The sequence below is a fragment of the Pezoporus wallicus genome, unplaced genomic scaffold (assembly GCF_028554395.1).
Source record: "Pezoporus wallicus isolate ANWC-B61680 ecotype Strahan unplaced genomic scaffold, APGP_CSIRO_Pwel_v1 contig_5069, whole genome shotgun sequence".
NCBI lineage: Eukaryota > Metazoa > Chordata > Aves > Psittaciformes > Psittacidae > Pezoporus > Pezoporus wallicus.
Genome location: NW_026642361.1, coordinates 2442235 through 2465441, shown reverse-complemented (window position 1 = coordinate 2465441; position 23207 = coordinate 2442235). Strand labels below are relative to the sequence as shown.

Here is a 23207-nt window from a genome sequence, read left to right as displayed (position 1 = left end):
AAAAACACCCAGAACATTTAGTAAAGAAAAATGGCCCATGCAAAACGTAGAGTGGTTTCAAGCAAGGCAGCGGCAGAGGGATGTAAGATGGGACCAACTCTTCCTCTTCTTCAGCAATAAAAACACATAATCATAGTATCAAGTAGGTTGGAAAAGACCTTTTAAGGTCAAGTCCAACCTTTACCCCAGGACTGCCAAGTCCATCACCAAACCATGTCACTAAGGGCTTTCTCTACACTTCTTTTGAATGGTTCCAGGGATGGTGATTCCACCACTTCCCTGGGAAGCCAGTTTCCCTGCAAGTGATTTCAAACTTCTCAGATTATTTTCTGGTGTGATGAGCACATCCAGCTCTTCTTCCTTAGACTCTGTTCCCTGTCGTTCTCATGTGACTGCCCATAAATATATCCTTTGATATGGATGTCACTCTCCCTATTCCTGGTGACCTGAATGTCTTCTCCTCAGAAAATTCTGCCTACTGTTTTAGGTCAAAATGCTATTTATGAAACCACTACATAATGAAAATGTTGATTTAGAAGGGATCCATCTAGAAACACTTCTAGATAAAAGATGTAGCTGAAGATCTGATATACTACCCTATTTTCCCTCCTTCCTGAATGTGATTTGTAGCTGCTGGTTTCAACCCTTAGCTGCTTCTGTCGACCTTACCATCCAGACCACAGCTATAAGTAGTATTGCTCAATAGTAAAGACTGCTTTTTGGCTTGTGATGCACACATTCGCAAGGTTCCATGAACTACTTCTAGGGAACTACCAAATTCTGACAAAACTAAACCAAACCAAACCAGGACTATCAATTGTCATGCAGCAATCTCTTTGTCTGGGTTTTTTTATAAAGTGGTGCATGCCATCACTGGAAAAATTCATGTGTGTAGACCACAACTAGACACAAACCTCCTCTAATAATGCAACGGTACGATGTAGTAAGATTGTAACACGTTTTAGAACTGATGAATATAAGCAACTTAGATGTCATTATTTTTGACTGAACTTTATGCTTCATTTTAGACTAGCATGAAATTCTTCAGTGAATTGAAATCCATGAAGCAGTAAAATTAGTAACTACATAAGTATTGAGATTCCTCTGTAGAATTTTGCAGTTTGTTTTCAGAATCGAGTTTTGTAAATGTTTTATTGACCTTGTGATTGAATGTAGAGATGTATTTATTCAGACTATACATTTTCTAACAGTGCTAACATTTTGTCTTTCTATCAAGAAAATGTTGTTTGGAATGTGCAAAGGGAGTCTGGAGCCGTATGATTTCTGTTAAGATTGTACTTTATTGTTTCTGTAGAGGATACAAGAAAGGTTCATTCTTCTGCCTCAGAAGTGAACTGAGAGCATCAAAATCAGTTGTTGGAATTCACTTCCTTTCTGAAATGCACTGAAATGCTCTCTATGTACTGCATGAATGCAGCCTGTTCTATCAAGTGCTTTTCTGTATCATTGTCATATTACCAAACAAATTTGCCTTTCAAAAAGGTGGCCCTGGGTGCCCATATGAGGTGAGGCATTTCTTCCGCAACACCAGAGGGAAGGTGACTTATGTTTGTTACAGGATGTACTACCCCCTGTACACTGACACATGGTATTTCCCAGCAGAGGAAGAAGTCTCTCGCTGTAACTCTTTGAGGGCAGGAGGGGGTGGATGGTTGGGATGGTATAATGAAAAATCAGTGGTTCAATATGAATTGACTGCATTTTCCTTTGAGATCATAAAAATCTGTGTGTTCTCTATCACAGAGACAGCAAGGTCTTGACACACTTTGTTGGTGTTACATCTTCATACACTAGCAAGAAGAAATAAAATATGTTCATCTGGAGATGTGGGTTACAGTTTGAAAGTTACTGACACATCAAATTAAGAGCTATGGTCCACCAGATCTATCAGGTCTTGTGATCAGATCTTTGAACTCTAGCATTCCAAGAAATGAAAGACTGGAATAGGGGCAAAAAAGGTTAACAAAAGAAATAGAAGGGAGAAAACCTGACACACTGAAAACACATACTGAAAATCCAATTGCCTTCAACAGAACAAAATTTCACTCCAAGAATCAATTAAATACAATGAAGTTAATAAGCTGACTCAATTATGACTAATCATCACACTTAAGCTTATGCCTATTTTTTAAATATTAAAGTGTCTGGACAATTTTACTACTGATACTATGTCTTTATGACAGAAATTTAATTTTCTTTTAGCAAAGAAATTTAAAAAAAAAATATCCTATATTTTCTCATGAGAATGGTTCTAGTGAGTTTAAAAGCAATTGAATTATCTTTTGTTACATTATTTTCCAGGAGATATCATGATTGTTATACTATGCTAACATATAATGTGATAAAAAAGATGCTAACTCCATAGGGCACTCTACCTGGCATGAATTTTAACCTTGTTTGAAACCTACTGAGCAATGGCCTCATCTTACATTAAGATCTGCCACTCCCAACTTCTCTCTTGATCCATGTAACTACTTAGAGATTTCACTTTCTTCCACATTGGAATAGAAGATTAATTACTTTATGGATCCAAGGTAAAATCAGACAGCGGAAAGTATGTAATAATGCTGAGTATGTAACATCTTCACATTTTAAATATGTACACACACATACATTGTCTTTTTAGTGTTTCTCTGCAGGTCAAAACTGCAGAACATGTAATGCTACAGATAATCCTAAACCACCTATATTGACTTTATGAAAGTACACTGGGGGAAAAACAAAATCATTTGGTAGAACAATCAGAATATATATACATATATATCAGCTGAATATAAGTATATAGCATTAGCTTCAATTGCACCACGAGTGGTTGAAGATTTGCATAACATGCAGGCTGAATTGTGCTTCATAAAGCATTTGATAAACAGTGGTGAATAACTGATATAACAGAAAACAGGAGAGTCCCTTATTATTTGCCTCCCTCTCTCCTGCTGCTCACGAATAGACTGATTCTGCTGGATGCTGTTCAAAGACAAAAAGACTATCTACACCACACAGGAGAGAGCTGAGACAAGCCAGCATCATTCCTACCTATTAGGTTGGCCTCTCAATATTAGCAGGTGGGTACTATATTTCCGGGGGTAATTTACAGAAAGGAGCAGATTTGGCAACTACCTTACCCTCTCCACTATTCAAACTCAGATGACCCTTCAGGCTTCACATGACAGACACTACACTGCCATTATGGGTTGATCCTCCTCACTGTGCCTCACTCCAGGGCTGCATGAATTGCTACTTTACTTCGTCATGTATGGCCGTAGCCTACAGATTCTAACCACAAATAAGCATAATTGAGTGGGTGTCAAAGAAATCACGATCCCTAGAATTCAAATTCAATGGTCTACAAGGACTGCATTTTTTCAAGAGCCATCTGAAACAAAACTTGACATTTAAAAGCATTCGCTATTATAAAATGTTCACTGTTGCACATACATTGTTGTTGTTAGAATACTGCTAGAGCTCTAGCAAAAACAATAATCCTTCAACTATAGTTTTCCCCAGGAATTTTTCCATGGGATGTAAGTAATCATACTGAGGACTTTGTCAATCAAAGTATGTAAACAAGCTCTTGGTTATGAGTTCACTTGGAAAACATCTATTTACTGTTAAAAATGGTGAGAAAAATCAAATTTGTAAGTTGCTACGGTTTATGTATACCATACATTTTTTCTCAGGAGAAGAATAGTCAGGGAAAAAAATCTTCATAAATGCATAAGGGCACTTTTTCTTGTAATGTTCTGTATTGGCTTAGTTCACTGTAAATCTACAAGTTAAAAATTTCAGAAATCAGAAACAAGGTATTTTGCTATTTTACAAGCTTATACTGTAATAACCTTATATTATTTTGCTAGAATTGAGATATCCTTGAATAGGCTGTCATGGTTTAGACCCAGACGGTAACTCAGTACCATACAGCCATTTGCTCACACACTCTCTTTCCCCCCTCCCCAGGATTTCAAAGAATGTAAACCACAAGGGTTGAGATAAGAACAGTTTAATAACTAAAATAAAGTAAAATATAGTGATAATAGAAATAATATCAACAACAACAATAATAATAGTAATATTAAACAACCAGAGAAGAAAGCAAAGCTGAGAAAACACAAGTGATGCGCAATACAACAGCTCATCACATGCAGACGAACACCCACCCGGACGCAAGCAGTGATACGGGCCTTTCAAGTATCTCCCCCCAGTTTATATACTGGATATGATGTGCTGTGGTATGGAATACCCCTTTGGCTAGTCTGGGTCAGATGTTCTGTCTCTGCTTCCTCTTGGCTTCCCATGCCCCTCCTCACTGGCAGAGCATAAGACTGAAAAGCTCTTGATCAGAGTAAGCATTACTTAGCAATAAGTAAAACACTGGTGTGTTACCAGCATTGTTCTCAGGCTAAAGTCAAAACATGGCACTGCACCAGCTTCTAGTAAGAAAAATAACTGCTACAGCTGAAACCAGGACAGAAGTGTATGCCAGGATAGTACCTTTTGAAGTGTTACAAGCTTACCACTTTCTCAGCATGAATTTTGCACATCACAAATACAATCAAGTTGTGATCACTGGAACTAAGCTACAAAAATTTGTAATTCTGTGATGTAACTCATCATCTGTCAGGATGAAGAATAAGACCTAATATTACTGTGCTGAATGAAATGATTTCCAAAATAATTATGTAAGAATTTTAGAATAATCTTGGCACAGAAGGCAACATTGATTTTAAAATTTTCAGTGGAAAGGCCTCTTTTTTTCCAGCTAGATACTATAGATTTGGAGCTCTCCAGGGTAACAGAGTGGATCTTAGAAAACAGTATAAATTACTCTTTAAAATATTCTTGTGCTTCAGGATTGTTAGGTATTACAAGTATAACAGCTATTACTATCTTTATGAGGAGTATCACTGCCTCTTTTACGATGCCCATTTGTTTTCAGTAATACTAAATGAGCTGAATTTATGCACATAAATTAGTACTTCTACATTTTCAATTTTATTACATATATACATCTCAGAGTTTTGCAGATAAAAAAATCCTCTTTCTGTTCAAGAGAGCAGAAAAAGAGAAAGATGATGAAATGAATATCAATAAGAAATTGTAGAAAGTCAATAGAGGAAATTAAAGGATAAAAAGGAAGCTCTATAGCTGGCAGTAAGGAAAATAAAGCTAATTTAAGGTCTACTTAGGACAAAAGGAATCCTAACAGTGTTATTATAGGAAAAAACTGACTTAAAAAATCATAAACAAATCTAATTTTAATAAATATTTTTTCCACTACCTGGGGAAAATGCCAAATGAGATAAACATTGCATATTTACTGTTTGAAAGGTGATTACAAAGCAGACTATTAGACAGGTAAAAAGCTTCTAGATGACTGCACTCAGAGGGTCATGGGATGCTACCTGGAGCTGGTGACAAGTGGAGTACCACAAGGGTCTGTCCTGGGACCTGTGATGTCTAACATCTTTATAGTGACCTGGACACCAAAGGGCAGATACCAATCAGGCTGCCATGAAAGTGCTGTGAGAAGGTGTGTAAAGAGACAGAAAAGATGAAAGTCGCATCCAGGGTAGGATTGTGGAGACAGCACCATTAGTAGCTCAAAGATACAAGACAGAAAACAGGAACAAGGAAAGGTTCAAAGTCCTAACAGGAAAAGAAAGAAAAAAGAGTAGGAACGATCATTTAGCTGTGAAGCACTGTGTCATCAACCCAGTGTCATCAGGGTTGATGTGGTGGCAGACAGCAGCTTGAAGTCTGGATGATGTGTGGTGGCATCCAACACTTCCCACTCCTGACTGATGCCAGCCTCTCAACAAAGATCCATCATGCCAGAGGTGGTGAGCACACTGATGCTTAGACTAACAGCTCATTAACTCTTAGATGTTAACCAATAAATTTTTGCTTTGATACTTTAGAGGTGCATATACTCTGACTGCAGAGTGTCTTTGTGCCTGGCGGAAGATGTCTGAGTGAACCAACCCAAGTAAGAGCCATAACAAAACTGCAGCAGCATAGCAGTCACTTTGGTTAACCTTGGGTCTCTGACTTGTCTCAACAATGGGTCAATAATTGCCAAGACTCAACTTACTAACTGGAATTCCTCTGGAAACCTTCTCCAAGCATTTTCCAGGAAGAAGGAGCACAGAGCAAGCATTTGGAGACAAAATTGCAGTCTGACCTTGTGACACTTGTCCCTCCATTAAATAAAGTTGAGACTGTCAAGCATCTAGAGGACTTATTCAACTTTGCTTTCTCCCCCAAAACATTTCCACAGAGAAGAGCTTATACAAAGTTGCTTTGAGATACATCAATAGAGGAACAGTCAATGGCAGATGTCACTGCCATTACAGCTGAGAGACAGAGGTCTGAAAATATGTCCAAGGCTCAGGAAAGAAGATTAGGCAGAGATTAGCAAACCCCAGCACCTCACAGCACTCCATTGAAAATCACTATATAGATATATACATATATATATATATATGAAATGGGTGTCAATAGACTGCTGCTGGCGCACCACCCTCAGTTCTGTCTGCGAGGTCACCAGCCCTGTTGAAGCAACTCTTCCAGCTGAAGCAGCACAGGGAGATGCAGGCACACCCTCTGTGTCATTTCAGGTTGGTCCTCAGTAGAAGAGGCTCACCTGTTCAAAAGCTTTTGAGCTGCCTGTGACACTGCCACAGGGGGCTGCACATGTGGGAGAAAGCTGTTCAGGGAAGCAGCAGGGAAGCTGTGGAGCTGTAGTTAGCTTCTGCTGCTGCTCTCAGTTTCTGTTACATGTAGGGTTGGTACTATTAACTGGGCTAATCAAGTTCAGATGAGAAATTGAGGGGTTATGGATAAGCCTCTTATTTAGCATGGGATAAGTATATAAGGTGTGGAAAACAACGTGTGGTGCAGCCTACATGGCTTGTGGAGCAGTTGGCCTTGCTCAACTTTGGTGTCCCTATTAAGAGAAAAATGTTGATAAAGTGGCATTTAGCCCTCAGAAGAGCCAAAAAATTACTGAAATAAATAGACTCTATACTGCAAGATTTCAGGGTTTCCTTCTATATAGATTAGGAAGCATAAACACATATGTAACATATATAAGAAACAGTATTGTTCATGTAAACAGCATAGCTAGAGCAGGATATGGCCAAGAGTGTAATTGACCAGCATAAGATTAAATATGAGATACATCTGAGCAGTTCAAAAAAGTTTTCCATAGATTCTCTAATGCCAGAAATAATTTAAAGTTATAATCAGTAGGTTTTAAGGAAGGTGTGCACAACTTCCAATAATGATCAAGTCCTACAGACTTTGTTAAGCAAGTCTACCTAGTTTTGATCTTAATGTCCCTCTTTTTATGTTTGTTAATCTATGAATAGCTGTGTCCTCATGAGATTCAGCTCCATGCCTCCACCCAGTGGCCTTTTCTTCACCAAGAACAAAAAGAGCCCCTGAAAGGTGCTTGCACATATGCAACACCAGGGAAGCAGAAGTGCTCAAATTATTTCTTTCCATCCTTTCTGTGGCAAAGCTGAAAAGGAGACAGGTATTTGATATCACATTCTAAAGCTAGATAACCACAAACATGAGATCTTAAAAAAATATTTTTAAATTGTTTTCATAATAAGTTTGCTTTTGCTATAGAAACAGTCATTGAGAAACACCAAATCCAGTTGGCATCAGGGAAAACTTAAATTTCAGAGTGTTTGGTTGGGGGATTTTTGTCTCTTCTTTTTGTTGTTGTTGTTTGTTTCTTGCTTGCTTGTTTGTTTACTCTAAAAACCTGAAAGGAGCTTCAAGTTTTAAAATAAGTAAACCAGATCACAACACTGGCTTTTGGTAATAAATAACCCTTTGCTTTGCAGTACTTATTTCCCACACTTCAAGTAGGGAAAAGTATTTTCTACTTTTCTTTCCCCAGTTGAGATTATTTAGCTACTTGCAATGGCATCCCTGTTTTAAACTCAAAGAAATAGCCTCGATGTATACCCTAAAAAGCTTATAATAAAATAAGTTCTGTAAATGTAAACTTCTCTGTTAAACTACATGAGTGAGTTTTTTCACTAAACATATGCACTGGTTTTCTAAAACACTAGTTTGTATGAACCTGTATGATGATTATTTTTATTAAGACTTTGACACAGGCAAACTTTAATAAGGCAACTTTTTGTGCCTTTCATCCCTTTCTTTTCTGTTGGTCTCCGAGCTTTACTGTCATGGGTCACTTTCCATTGAAAAAAATATAAGCTTATGAGGAAGTGGACTCTTAATGTGTCAAAGAAGAAAACACGGTTTAGGGAAACACTTGTGTCCCAACCCAAAAAGAATAAGATCTCTTCCTCCATGCTGGTTAGAGAAGTAAAAAATACACTTCTCTGATCTCCTATCACTTTAATGGCCTTCCTCACATCTAATAACAAAACCAGCCCAGAATAAATCTCTCCTCTCACACACAACAGCCCTGCTACCATCTGCAAAGAGCTGTTTACGATTTTATACTACCGTAGAACTGAAACTAAAAGATAATGAAATTAAAGGGCAATGAAAAGCTTTTCTGCATATAATTAATACACAACTGTTAACAGATGCAAAAGTCTGCAGTCTTCAGTACAAATTAGGTTTTGGTGGAGAAGAAATAATGCCCCTGAATGGATAATAATTCAAATAGCAAACAAATCATCATTGCTGATATTTTTTCCATAGCACACATCAAAGAATCATTTCTGTATAAAGTTTACAGTATTTAGACAACACCTCTTTGGGAGATACCTAATGAAAATGGACTGACAGAGATGTTTTTAGTTGTTCCTGCGTTTGTTTTGGGGGGGTGGAGGGGTGTTGTTTTGTGGTGTTGTGGGTTGTTTTACGGGTACCTAAGGACCAGAGTAGCTTAATTTCACACTTGCCAAATGACATTCTAAGGAAATTAGAGACTGTGACAGTCTTACCTGCACATCATATTTTCAGGTAAAGCTTACCTCTGATTATGCTTTTTCCTGGCTTTGCTGCTCATTACAAGTTTTTCCTTAAACAGTAAATATTCAATCTTTACCATACCCATGTTTTTGTTTGTCAAATCCAAGGCAGGTGATGACCTATTGTGAAAGAGTTACTAATATACCAAAGAATCTTCAGAAAGTTAAAAATATTAGAAAATTAAGGGTGCTACTGTGAAAGTTGTGGCATACATTACTTTTGCAAAATACCTCCACCTTTCAGAACCAAGGAAGGTGGCAAACAACCTTCATTTTTATCATACACAGAGTATTAAATAGAAATTCACTTTCTAGCCAAAAAACCTCGCTAATTCATCAGTTGTGAAAGTTGAATGTATGAGCGATATTCAGAATTTACTTCAAATTTAAAACTTTCATGCAAAATCCCTCCTGTATGCCATTTATGACCTCAAGATGCCCACAGAAATATGCTTAATTCTGATATCTCCTGATAATGCACCCAAAAATCTGGTGTTTCAGTGAGCTTCCAACATGGTACTGCCCTTAACGAGCTGTGCCTGCTTATCATCACGTAACTGCTCATTTGCTTTTACAGAGCGGTCAGGTGTGGTGTAATGAAAAGTACTCTTCCAGACAGAGTTACAAACCCATAAGACAAAGGTTCCAACTTAAAAAAAAACAACCAAACAGCACAAGAGGTCAGAGGATGGATGAGGCAGCCTTTTTCCAGCTTGTCTTACTTTGTATGATGAACTTTGTTTAAGGCCCACTGATTCAAGATGAAGCCCATTCCTAAGTGTTGCTCTGAGCAGGGATGGGAAGCAAGGGCATGGGTTGGAAGAGTTGTCTTTCCCCACTTATGCAGCTGAAAATTTGACACCTTGCTCTACTTTAGTTATGATTCAGAAATGGAAAGTGCTCCTGTGTGTTGTAACTGGGTTTTGCCCTCTTTGTACACTCCCAGAGAAAATATTTGTTAAATACAAAGTGCCATTTTTGGCATGATTTATTGCTCTCAGTGTGAAAGCAATTTATCAGTGTACCTCCACTGCCTTCAGAGCAGAATTCTGTAAAAAGGGACAGCGGAGCAACAGCTCACGCACTTGCAGATTCAAAAAGTGAAATTACCACAAAATGATGTGCATCTAACTGGTTTTAAAATAACACTGACAACAGCAATCACTACCACCTGGACAATGGGACATAGTTTCAACATTAAAAATGGCCATCCTAATTAATTACCTGAAAATCAGTCAACTGCTTAGAGATACCTATATGTGGGCATGGATGTGTACGTAATTTATATCCCTTTTCCTCTGTTTTAATCTTGAGCACAGTGGATATGAAATACTGTTTTGTATTTTCAAATCTGTAACGCAATCCAACATGTTGGCACCTATACAGCAATTATAAAAAACAAACTTTGAATACATTGATATTCTAATGTGCATTGGTTTATCAACCACTAAGTGTATTTTAATACACAATAGATTATTTATAAAAGAACACTGTTCACTTCATTAAATCCAAATCCCATTTTCAACCTAAGGTACCAGTTTTATTTATACTATTTATAAGGGGGGGGGAATCCCAAAATAAAATAAATAGCAGGAAAAAAAACCCATAAATATCAGTAGAAATTATGATACTGCATGAGTTAATGCTTTTTATACCTATAATTTCTACAGACAGATCATTATTTGGAGACATCAAAAAAGCATTAAAAAAAGCTTTCACTGCATTGTCTTTGGAGAATGAAATGTATGTGCTGTATTCAAAAGCAGAGATTATATTATATCATATTTCTCTGAGATGACAAAATCACACATTAATGATTACAGTGGAATATAAAATATTTCATATTACAGCTTCATATAGCTGAGAGGAGACATCCTACCTCCAGCAGACAAATGCTTCATGATCATTAGTGAAGAAAGCAGATGTTTTCAGCTAACATCAGAAGATACAAACTGAAAAAGGACACCAAAGCAAAAGCAACTGCACTTACAAGAAAATAATCTTGACCTTAATTTATTAACAGGTAGGGTTGTGAAATATTTGGTGTTGGTGGACTTTTTGCATCCAGTAATGTCTTCTGGTGAAGTTTGATGACCTAACATTCTCACATAACTTTAAAATATCTAGTAATGTGGATGCAGATTTGAATACTGTGTTGCCAACTGTCAGGGATGCTGAGCAAGCTAATTTTGTGCCATGTATGTAAACAGCAGTAAAATTTCTCAAAGCTTTAAATGCTCAGTATCTGTACAGATCAGCTGTAAAGCTTCCTGCCATAATTCTGGGGCCAGATCAGACATACTGTGTGCAGTGAATGCAGAGCTTGTATGTGCACAGTAAATCTTAAATGCTCTAAATGCTGAGACCAGAGGCATTTCCTACCAGTAAGACAGCCACCTGTGGAGGGCAGCTACTTCCATTCCTCCCTGGAAAATCCTCAACAAAAATACTGCAGTCCTATCATCCGGGAGCAAACCCAAAACTGGAGTAGGTAGGAAACATAAATTATATCAGCCTGAAGACTGTTTTAATTATAAGCACTTGGTGTATGCAGCTCTTGGGGAAAGAAGTTTTAACAGCACCAGCCTGACTAGCTGGGAGTATACTTCTACATCCAAAACTACATCCAGCTCTTGAAACTAAGAGCAAATTTAAAAATTCATTATTAAGTATTATTAAGTATTCTTAGGATTCTATTCTAAAACAAATCTATTTATTTTTTCTAGCTTAATGTGACAATAAAAGAAATTGAACATAAACATTAAACATTAGTGATTGAATGAAACATCAAGGCCTTACCATAATCTAGCATTATCTTGCTACTGTACATGTTTCATCATCTGGGTCTCCTTAATGACATCTAAGCCATAATGTGTAACTGATTTGAGTTGGCTGTTTACCTAAAACATACTATCCCTTACACTACAGTTTTAACTTTTTAAAACGTTAAATAGCTTCCCAAATTATTAGTGACAGCTACTTCATTTTGAAGTAGCCATCACTAATTCTGCTGGTAGCTACAGAACCACTGCTCTTATTGGTCCATTCACAAACCTGCTGTGTAACTTGACCTACAACATGCTAATTGCTCTTTTATCTATAGCTCTGTCATCAACTTTGTTTTCTATGTAGTTTTTAATTAATAGCAATTTGGATAATTATTTTCAAGCCTGGCTTTACATATTTTCCCAAAAGAGAGACATGACAGAGCTGTAGACAAAAGTTAGAGCAATTAGCATGCTGTAGGTCAAGTTACACAGCAGCTTTGTAAATAGACCAACTATTTTACTAAGAGTTCAAACTGAACTACTTTACTTGTTTTTTTCTTTTACATATCCCGTAAAGGTTTTCTTCAGAGGGAAGCCAGCAAATTTGCTGCATGGCTTTCAATTCATTAACTACTCCCGTCACTAACTTCCAGAAGGTATGCATCAGTTAATAAAATTATACGGCAAATTGATATTTCAGAGCTCTGTCGTGTCCTTACATTTTTCTTATGCTCAAACTTCTTCTGTTCATTAATACATTTCAAATTGCGTCTAAACTCTTTGATTAATGACTTAAAACATTACTTTATGAAAGCAGAAACAGACGCTGAGAATAACATCAAGTTTTTTACTTAATGTTCTTAACCTTTCTTAGTACAGGCATAATTTATCAGACTGTAAAGATTAAAAAGAAAAATCCAAGTCCACATTGCCAAAACCTTAGTATCTTAACAGTGAAAGGATGTTTTGGCTCGGTTTTCTTCCTATTAGTGGCAAAAAAAAAAATAATTATTTCTAGATGGGTATGGGTTGAGAAAGTCCCTGTTATGTCAAAACCGGCTTAGTGAGATAATCCATTGAAATTACTATTATGATTTCCCCAAGAAGTTACCCTGCAAAAGGAGCAAGGGAAGCTTCACATTCTCTTCCTCAGGATTGAAAAGAGAAAATTAATGTCTGTACCTGATGCTTTCTTCTCCCCTTTATTTCTGATTCACAGTTTCACTGGTCTATAATTAAAGAAAATGAAAATAGTAAAACGTCTAAAGTTGCCTGCATTCACCGATCATCCAACTTGGAGAACAGAATTTCAAACTGTGCAGCCCTATCTATCCGTTCCACTTCATCTTATTCAGAAGATGTACTGGAAAGAAGACATAACTACTTGAGATCTGCACGCTTTCAGAGAATAGAAAACAAGCTGCTAGAGAGGTTGAGTGTGAGTAGGGGAAAAAAAACAAACCACCAAAAATACCATGAAGAGTGTCCTGGGTTCAGCAGTAGCAGTCGTTTTTCTTCTTAGTAGCTGATGCAGTGCTGTGTTTTCGACTTTCAGCCTGGGAACAGCGCTGATAACACCGATGGTTTTAGTTGTTGCTCAGTAATGTTTAGTCTGACCAAGGACTGAGTCTCATGCTCTGCCAGGGAGGAGGGGCACAAGAAGCAGGGAGGAAGCAGAGATAGGACACCTGACCCAAACTAACCAAAGGGGTATTCCATACCACAACACGTCATGCCCAGTATATAAACTGGGGGGTTACCTGGAAGGCCTAGATCACTGCTCGGGTCAGACTGCGTATTGGCCAGCGGGTGGTGAGCAATTGTATTGTGCATCACTTATGTTTATTGTCTTGTTCCCTTTCCCCTTATCATTATAATTATTGGTGGTAGTAGAAGTAGCTTTGTATTATACCTTAGTTACTGGAGTGTTCTTAACCCGTCAGATTTACATTCTTTTGATTCTTCACCCCATCCCTCAGGGAGAGCAGGGAAAGTAGGGGGGAAGTGAGTGAGCAGCTGCATGGTTCTGAGTTACCAGCTGGGCCTAAACCACAAAAAACAGAAACAGGATTTAGGCTGCTCTTTTTCACATTTAAAATCACAGCAAAGTTTAATAAAAAACCAATACAAGTTTAGTATCACATTGGACTAACTTCTCACATTTAAAATCAAAACACACAGTTGAAAGCAGCAGCTTTGCTTTTACAGGCAGCCTCCATGAACTCATATTGGCTACTGAACTATTTCCCTAATTGTCACATCAAAAAAAGTAATCTGGGCTTTATTTCCTTCCTTAAAAGATCCCTTCCCTTCATTCTTCACGCTTTTCTCCATACAAACATGATGGGTCAACTGCTACAGTGCTACTCGGCAAATGAGAGCAAAGGTTCCATTCTCTTGGCTACCTGCATGACCTTGAGCCACAGCGCATCACCACTGCTGTGTTGCTCCCTTCCAGTGGTACCAAAGTAATTTAAGTGGCTTGGCAGTGCAGAAGTGTGGGCTCATGAAGCAGCTGAGACACTGGACTGCTCTGGCTTCTGACAACTACTATGCTGGGCTGCTATGTCACAGTAATCAGCAAAGGACAGTATCAGGAAATATCCCATTTTAACATCTTCCTTTTAGAACTGGTACATAAAAAAAACTTCCAGTGGGAAAAACATCTCTCATATGAATGCCTGTGAGAAGCAAGGCTTACCTACAAGCCATTTTTATCTCCAAATCAAATAAACCTATGAAAGAGGGAAAGTGCTGGGGAAAAATGACAGAAACTTCTCCTCCTCCTTGAAACCAGCAATGCTGGGCCAAGATCAGGTACTTCAGTGCTTTTTTTATTATGCACTCTGCCTGATCAGGTTATCTGAAGCACAGGGGAAGGAGGCATTTTCAGTGCCTCATCAGAAAAACTGTTTCATGTTAACTATCACCAAGAACATGGAATAAAAAGACTAAAGATGTTATCACCAAGCACAAAGTATATGTTAAGTCCAGGAGAATGACTAATAATAACCCTCTGAGTATAATTTATATTCTTTGCTTTCACATGCCACACCGCATTCAACAGCACACAAAACATACTCTGAGCCTTGGCAGTTCATGAGGTATCAATTATGTTGCATTTATCATTTCACTCCTCTCAAGTAAGTATAATTTTAGTAATCACAATTGCAGGAAGTGTTAGAGCTAGAAAAAAAAAGCTTTATACTATGCAAATTCATGTTCAAATGGTCCTAGGCTCTAATGATTTGGAATTCACAAGATATTACTTAGCTAACAGAATTTAAATTTAGAAATACAGACCATTTATTTTCAAGGTATCAAATCTCTCTCCCTCTCAGCACAGAATACCTATTTTCATTATGAATATCCTCCAATGTTGGACTGATGAGATAAAATAAACCAACAGCAAAAGTCATACAGAAGTAAAGATATCATTTATTAAAAGTAATTTAATAAAGTGTCCACAGGTAACTCAAAACCTGCAATTAAGATGTGTGCAAAGGTTTATGCATTTTGTTGTATTTTCTGAAGAAGAAACTCCACTTGTAAGTTTAGATTTGGCTGTCCTCTTTTTGTTTTCTTACTCAATATTTTATAAGCTTCCATTTTCTTCTGTTTGTACAAACGCTGGGCTTCTTCTCTTTGTTGTTTCCTTTTTTCTGCTTCCTAAAATTAAAGAAATAAATAAGATTAGGAAATAAATACATACATTACATAATTCATATAACTATGAAGCTATCTATAAACAAGATTTATTTTTGTAAAGATACTGGCAATTAGGTATTGTACTGACACTAGAAACACCAGTAATCTTAAAGGATTAATCAGGATGCTCTTCCAGCATGTACTGCAATCAAAACATTATATTGCCTAAAGCTTAATGAGAAGAGCCAAGTTTTCCTCAGTAGAACATCCTATGATAAGGTTTGTTGCTAAAATCCATTCTACCTTTCTGCGAAATGAGCTCCTTGACTTTTCTCCTTAAAGGACAAAGTGGAAAAATTTCGTACTTTCTCCTCTGGAGTGCAAGAAAGGAAAAAAAAAAAAAAAAAAAGCCATTCAGTGAGCCCCATGTAAATGTCTTGCCAATCCAGATGTGCTAGGATACTGGACACATCTGCATGGGACTGGCAGATAGGATACGGGATGTATCTGTAGCTAGAAGTTGGGCAGGTCTGTGATACTACAACAGCATCACAAGAAGCATTATCTAGGGCAACCTGATCAAGACAAAACTGTTAGTGACCTGTCATCTTCAAAGCAACACAGACTCCTGTCTTTACTGAGAGAAAGAAGGTGGGGCAGGAGATGACCAAATTTTCAACTGTACAAACTTTCCATCTTGAGGGGACAGCACATATGCAAACAAAATACTAATGGAGGCACTTAGACTACATGGATAATCACCATGTCAATATGTTCAGGTTTTTATCAAACAGCTTATGCCCCTTCTATAGTGTTCTAATTTTAGCAAGTAATTTGGTCAAACATTTACAACAAGCAACTTAACTAGCTTCCTTCACATATATCATGCCCTCTACCAAAATATGCAAGACCTCACAAATCAAACTGAAGGGCTGGCTGCTTCATATCATTTAGATGACTTCTTCTCAAAAAGCTTATTCTTTGCAATGAAATAGCTGCTGACCACAAAGGCATGTGTTTCTGCAGAATGCCCTAATAAATGACAATTTATCAATTACCCAAATAAACAATAATTTATCAATTATGTTTTTGTTTTTCATGGCATAGTAGGCTTCTGTGATGTACAAAAATTAGTAAGAATGCCCCATGATGTACAACATAAAATTAACTAGAAATAACACAAGAAAATATTTCTAAATAGAAATCTAAGAGACTACAGGGAAAAAAACAAACAACAAAACTGCAAAGCTAACATCTCTCCATTCAGCACACTTCAGTTATCTTCCTGTAACGATGATAAATACAATTGATTCCTTTTTTTTTTTTTTTCAAACCAGAGTAGCACCAACTCTAACTTACCTGCAATTCACTTCCCATCTAATAATTTTACTGCTGCTCAGCATACCATTGTAAACAACATCCATTTAAGCTACCAACCAAATGCTTACTCAAAGCAAGAACATTCATCTTCCTTAGGTGGCTGTTACTTACATTCTGATCTGTACTAAATCCTAGCTTTTTTATATAGTGTGGAGGCTAAAAGTTGTACCTTTAAGCTTATTTCTTTTCCCAAAATACGTAGCAGCAAATCCAGAGTTTGCTAAAATATGTGAGGGGAAAGTATGTGATCATCACACAGTATTCCCCATAAATGATAACTGTTACTGTGGACCTTGGCTACCGTTTGTTTTGCCTAAATATCTTGAAAAGACAAAAAATGCTCACACCTCTCCTCACATAACTCTTATGTGCTGCTCAAAGAAAATTCTCTGCAGTCTTGCTGGGTTTTTGTGTATTCCCATTTCTTCTAAATAACCTAGTCATAAAATTAATTTGTTTTAGCATGATCTGCATCTGATATTCAAAACAGCAACTCTCAGCTGAACAACCATGTAACTCACCCACAATCACAGACCAGTTGGCACAGAATTACACTAGTTTTCAATCAGCTAAACTGAAGAAATAATATGTTTTATCCAGCTATATATTTCTATAGTATTTAAACAGCAGTTACTGAAATTTAGTTGGTTAGCAGTGAGTTACACAACTTCTACGATGTTGCGATGTGTGCCATTTTACAGTGCAACAAGCAATGTACAGGCAAAGAACAAAACTATTTAAATAAGGATGCCTCAAATGAGTAACTCAACTGACTAGTCAACAATGTTAAGATACGCCCTATAAAAATAAGTCCCACTAAATCAGAATGAGGGCACAAATGAGATTTTGGCCATGGATACCATTACATTTAATTGTTTTGCTGTTGGTCAAAGAACATAAGAAAGTAAAATGAAGCCTGCATTATGGTAACACCTTAAGATATAGGATGGATATTTCATTTTTCATCACAAGATGATGGTCTTGTGTTATTACTTCCCCTTCTATAATATTTAAGAAGTCTAGTATAATTCACTGGGCTATGCAGATGAAGCTCTAAGTTTTGCTTGATGTACCAACTGACATAACAAAATCCTGCTCATGGCAATTGCAAGACAAAAATAGTAAGAACAAAAACAATGATAACTTTGAAGACCTGCATGCCTGAATATTACTGTCAAGTTGAAAAAGACTAAAAGAATACCTGTATCTGTGTTCCTCCCCTATGGCCCTATTCGGGTCCAGATGGACCCAAAATGATAGAAATGGTAATCTAGTCTTTGTTTACAATCAATAAATATATCTGTTTAAGATTTACCTCTTTCTTTCTAGCACGCTCAGCCTTTATTTTCTCATACTCTTCTTTTGCCTTCTGATTAGATGTTTTCTTTTTACATTTCCCTTCAGTCGTAACTGACCTGTAAGAAAAAGTCACGTACTTCAACTATGGACTATCACCAAGTACACATAACCATGTATCCCATAGCCACTACAGAATCAGAGCACACTCCTCCACGATTTTGTACATATTTGGGGAAGTTTATTAGAAATACAGGTTTCAGAAGGCCCATCCTTCCACACTGATGGGACACCTATTTGCACCACTCTTACATGATGCCTAACACCGTTACATGTCATGTAACAAGCAGCTCACATGAAAAGACAGCAAAGTAAACTTCTTCAATGCCAAGTATACCAAAGACCAGCCTACACACAGCTTTTAGGGACCAATATCACTTATCTGCTGCATCTTCACACGGATGATGCTTCATGAAGTTTAAAGAGTGTCTAAAAATTTTCTTCCTTTATCATACAAGCTCTTCAGAGCTAGAAAAACTGAATGCACTAGCTTAGAACATATTATGTCTTTATAGTTCTAACATATGGATGCACCTGCAGAGATATGAGGACAGCCAGTTGTTAGCAGGCTGCCTGCCAGAGAAATCAGGCTAACATGGCAAGGAGAAAATGCCTCCTTGCAATGCTTTCCTAAAAGTTTTTTCTTGAAGGAGATGGCATTACTATTGTCCTTAATGTTCTGAGATTAGGAACTAAAATTACATTCCCTCAAAATTTCAGTATTAAAAAACTGCCCAGGTATCTTTCACCAAATAAAACAGTTCAAGAAAACCAATTTTGTTCATCTGGCATTTACTGACACACTACTTTGAGTGGATTTTTCTTGTTATTTAGTCCCACATTATTTTTTCTTCTGATTCACAACACAGCCATTACATAAACAGTGTGGTAGCAAAGACATTTCACAGTTGAAAAGTACATGCCCTGTTAGATACTTAAGAACTGCTCACAAAGCAAGTTTTTGATGACTCTATTACACTAAAAAATCTGAGAAGTTGCCATTGTCATCTAGGAGATTTCAGACAGACAATCAAAAAGGGAAGAGAAGGTATTTGCTCATACTTTCATTTAGAAGTACCACTCTTTCGGAGAAAGAAGAAAAAAACAAAAAATCTTTGCCTTAGTCTCATCTCCATCTTGTGGCAATACTATGTAATGACATTTCATCGTCTCAAGTACCAAACCACTTAAAGTAACAGTATGTGTTAAAAATAGAATTATGTACAAAGTCTTACTTTATATTCCCATAAAACACTGAAGTCTATCTAAGTCTCTACGCATCACACCACCTCAATGATTAGCAGTCACATGCATGACGAAATATTAATTGTAGTTTACAACCACACTGACCATAGTTTAAGTAAAATTAACCCCCCACTGGTTTAAAGAAAAACATCAGGCCTATTTTGGTCACCCCCACGAATTAACTGCCTATTCCAGACAAAAACTCTACCTTTCTCTCCCTGATGGGCTTAGATCTGACTGCCTTTACCCACTCTCCTGATTGTTCTTCTCAAGAAAGTTCAAATACAGATACATCTTGGAATCCAAAGACTTGGGACACTCCATGTACTGAGGATAAAAAAGATTAACTCAGTCACAGTACTTGAATGTTGTTTTAAAACACTGTCAAGACAATGTCAGACCTGAGTGACTACACTTTTCATTTTAGTGACATACCTAACCAACATTTCAGGGGGAATTACTGTCACACAGGGAAAAAAAAGGTTTAAGTTGCTGACATTTGTTAGATCACAAGTGAGAAGCTCCACTGGACTTTTCTCAGTTATTATAAGTAAATTAAAAGCCAAACAAATAACCCCCAAAAAAACTCCTCACCAATGGCAAGCTATAATAACATTTCTGTTGTTTAAAATTATTACTTTGATAAACAACACTTTACTGCCTTAAGATTTTACTAAATCTTTTTTTTTTAAAAAAAAAGCTCATAGTTATATTCCCCGAAAATTAGCCATGCCATGAAAGTATAGTTGCAGAAAATATTACTCATTCTAGCAGAAAAACAGTGCAATATAAAGAAGACAATCTATCAAACTGGGAACAACCTTTCTGAAAAGTGGCATTGATTTTAAAATACTCAGCATCAATTCAAAGGAAAATTCTGCAAATGCAAAAGCACATTACCTGAAAGGCAGGCTCTCATCTTTGTAGATATGGTAAGAAATTAGTCAAACATTTATTGCTCTTGGGCTGAACCTTGTCTTTAAAGTACAGTGGTAACCTTCTGTGGACTAAACATCATTCATATTGCTTTCCGATTCTGATTCAAACACAACTAAGCTGTAGGTTCAAATTTTCTAACAAATAAGAAAAATATTTAAGATCTAATGGCATTTTAAGGAAATCACTATACTGAAGTTCATGTAAAGTGTGAGATCTAAAATATTTCTTTAATAATGGAAACAATTACTTGTTCTTAGAAACACATTTAAAAAACTTACTCTACTGCTTCATTAAGTTTTTCTTCTGATAAAAGTGAATTATCTGGAGCCCTGCGCCGCCGTTTCTTGAGCATTTCTTCCTCAGCTAGGTAAAGATGCTTCAAGTGCTCTGGATAAGTATCAGTAAACTGATTATCCTGTTGTGAATGAACCTTCTTTCCCTTTCTCAATAATTTCCTGTATTGCCTTTCGATCTTTTGTTTTCTCCGAAATGCAAATCCTCGTCCTAAAAACATAAGAAAAAGAGTGAAATACAACTAAAGTAGTATCAAACCATTCAATTATTGTCAGGACCATTTCAATACATTTACTTTACAAAACCAGAGAAACACACTACTTGTGCTAATTTTAATAAGGAGCAGAAAAAAATCAAGGAAAAACCAGTTACAAACCTGTCTCCTACTGTAGCACTGCAGCTTGTACAAATTTTCTGAAAATTATTGCCTAAAACCCTTGAGAGAACATGCCATGGTAAACATACTTCTTAATGCGTTCTCAACATGATATACATTCAGCAATGCTTTTTGAACCTAGTGAAAAAATGCATTAACATTTCACTTGCATTTCACTTCTCTCTTCTTACAGCTTCATAAGCAATATCAACGCATATTCCTAAAGATAATCTCAAGAAGACACTAACATAGTAACATCAGATGCTTCGGTAGTCTGCAGCGGTAATGCCACAGGAAAGAAAACAGCCTCTAAATCACTGTATTATATTGAATTAATAACCCATCACATCTTCCCATACAAATAGTATTTTTATTGCTACTACTTTCTTTCTACATCCGCCCAGGAAGAGCTCTTCTACACTTCAAAAGTATGCTACATCACAGAATGATTTAGCCTGAAAGGAAACATCAGACAATGGCTGTTTCAGTCTCAATCATTGTATAATGACGTTGAAGTCAAACATGTTCTTTTCATAATATCATAATATCTTATTTTTATTACATTAGTCTTAAGAGCTACTGACTTTTATAATATTAATTTAAAAACGTTTTCAAAGGCAGCAAGTCCAGATCAGTCCAGTCACTACTTTTCCTTTGATTCTTTCTCCAACGTTGACATTTCAGGAAAGTGCTGCAAAAGCCAATGCTCTGTTTCCTGTTCGTTTTTGACACTTGCTCAACTACCGTTCAATAATCTGAACCTTTTTCCACATATGCTTCTATCTGAAATACGCAGCTCACACCGGACGCCCCGGCCAGCTGTGCAGACACCGGTCCTCATCCGGTCCGCCACGGTCGAGCCAGCGCGGAAGCACGCGGGAGGCCTAGGGCTGCGCGCAGCGGGTCTGGCCAGTGCCGAGCCTCCCGAGGCGCCGACTCTCCCGCCGTGACACCGCCTCAGACCCGCCGGGGGGCAGTCGCGGCTGCACCCCCATCCCCAGACTCACCCTCCTGGACACTTCCCACGACACTGCGCATCAGGTCGGGCCTCCACAGCCGCTTGCGGCGGGGTCCTCGGGCCGCGCCACTGGCATTTTCAGAAGCTGACGCCCCGCGCCGCGCCGCCTCCATCGCTCTCCGGACGTCGCGCAACGAGATGGCGTCACGGAGGTGCGCCGCCGTCTAAGCCACTCGGTCCTCGATTCACCTGCCTGCGTAGCGGCAGCCCCGGCGAGCCGAGCGCAGGCCCCATGTCGCGGGCGGCCCTCACGCTGCCGCCCCAGCTGTCGCCGGCGGCGGCGGAGAGCAATCTGCAGCGCGTGTCGCGATTCCTGGCGCTCGCGCTGCCGCTATGCCGCGCCCACACGGTGGAGTTCTACACGCGCGGGCTGTGGGACCGGATGGTAGAGCCGCGCCCAGACGCCGTGCTCGAGGCGCTGCGGCGCCCCCTGGCGGAGGCTTCCGGCGCCGCGGAGGCGCGGTGGGGTGAGTCGGGGTGGGGCGAGTCGGGGTGGGGCGGGGAGGGGTGGGGCGAGTCGGGGTGGGGTGAGTCGGGGTGGGGCGGGCAGGGGCCAGGGCGCGGGATCGCGGGCCCAGAGGGAAGGGCCCGTTCAGGGGCGCGGCCCGATGTCGGCCACGGTGCCGTTGCTCGGGGAGATGCGGCGATCCCCGGAGCTGTGGCGGCGGCGGAGCGGGCTGCTGCTGCGCGTGGGCTGCTGGGGCCGCCTGCGGAGCGCTCGGTGGCGGCGCCGCCATACCCGCCTCACGGTGACATGCCTCATGGCCCGCCTTGCCATCGCGGTCAGGCCTCATGTGTTAAAAGCTTGAATAAACGCCACCCTGCCGAGCTGCTCTGACTTTTTCTACCCTCTGCCTTCTTGCGGCCACCCCCATGCCGATCCATTACTTTACCGTGTGCCGAAGCTGTTTCTGCCCTTTGGTGACAGTGCTGTCGCCATCACTGCTAAGTTGTCGTACCCTTTTCCGGGGTAAAAGGGGTGTATTTGGAACAGGTAAGGTATAGCTATGTTGGGAGGAGTTGCTCTTTAGGAGCTGTCGGTAGTGGCAGTTGTGCTGATAGTCTCATTTATAAGTTTCATCTTGTTCGTTCAGAAATGAATCTCCTGTCAGGCTCCTTTGCTGCGACCAATTTCTGAAGAACAGAAATAAAATGAACCCCCACAAAAAAACCCTTCACAGGAGTGCAAAGATGTAACA

The 23207-nt window shown here is 38.7% G+C and overlaps 2 protein-coding genes across 2 annotated transcripts in view; one reads left to right on the top strand and one right to left on the bottom strand.

Moving 5' to 3' along the window:
• Positions 1-15170: 15170 nt before the first annotated feature.
• CCDC59 (coiled-coil domain containing 59) lies at positions 15171-22396 on the bottom strand. Its single transcript, XM_057429509.1, has 4 exons — positions 21998-22396; positions 20599-20824; positions 18096-18195; positions 15171-15421 (listed from the first exon to the last, which is right to left on the bottom strand). The coding sequence occupies exons 1-4, from the start codon at positions 22119-22121 to the stop codon at positions 15260-15262; spliced, it is 612 nt and encodes a 203-aa protein (XP_057285492.1). The 5' UTR covers positions 22122-22396; the 3' UTR covers positions 15171-15259.
• The window catches only part of METTL25 (methyltransferase like 25), a 61112-nt gene continuing 60145 nt past the window's right edge, over positions 22241-23207 (top strand). The window contains exon 1 of the mRNA XM_057429508.1: positions 22241-22475. Coding sequence (XP_057285491.1) covers positions 22241-22475 — 235 coding nt within the window. The remainder of the gene's footprint in view (positions 22476-23207) is intronic.

What these genes read in the sequence shown, in the direction of transcription:
- CCDC59 (XM_057429509.1), bottom strand. Translation starts at nt 22,121, where the DNA reads ATGGAGGCGGCGCGGCGCGGGGCGTCAGCTTCTGAAAATGCCAGTGGC. An exon ending in CGTGGGAAGTGTCCAGGAGG is followed by an intron (nt 20,825 to 21,997) that starts GTGAGTCTGGGG and finishes TTATGTTTTTAG; the next exon opens with GACGAGGATTTGCATTTCGG. An exon ending in AAACTTAATGAAGCAGTAGA is followed by an intron (nt 18,196 to 20,598) that starts GTAAGTTTTTTA and finishes TTTTTCTTACAG; the next exon opens with GTCAGTTACGACTGAAGGGA.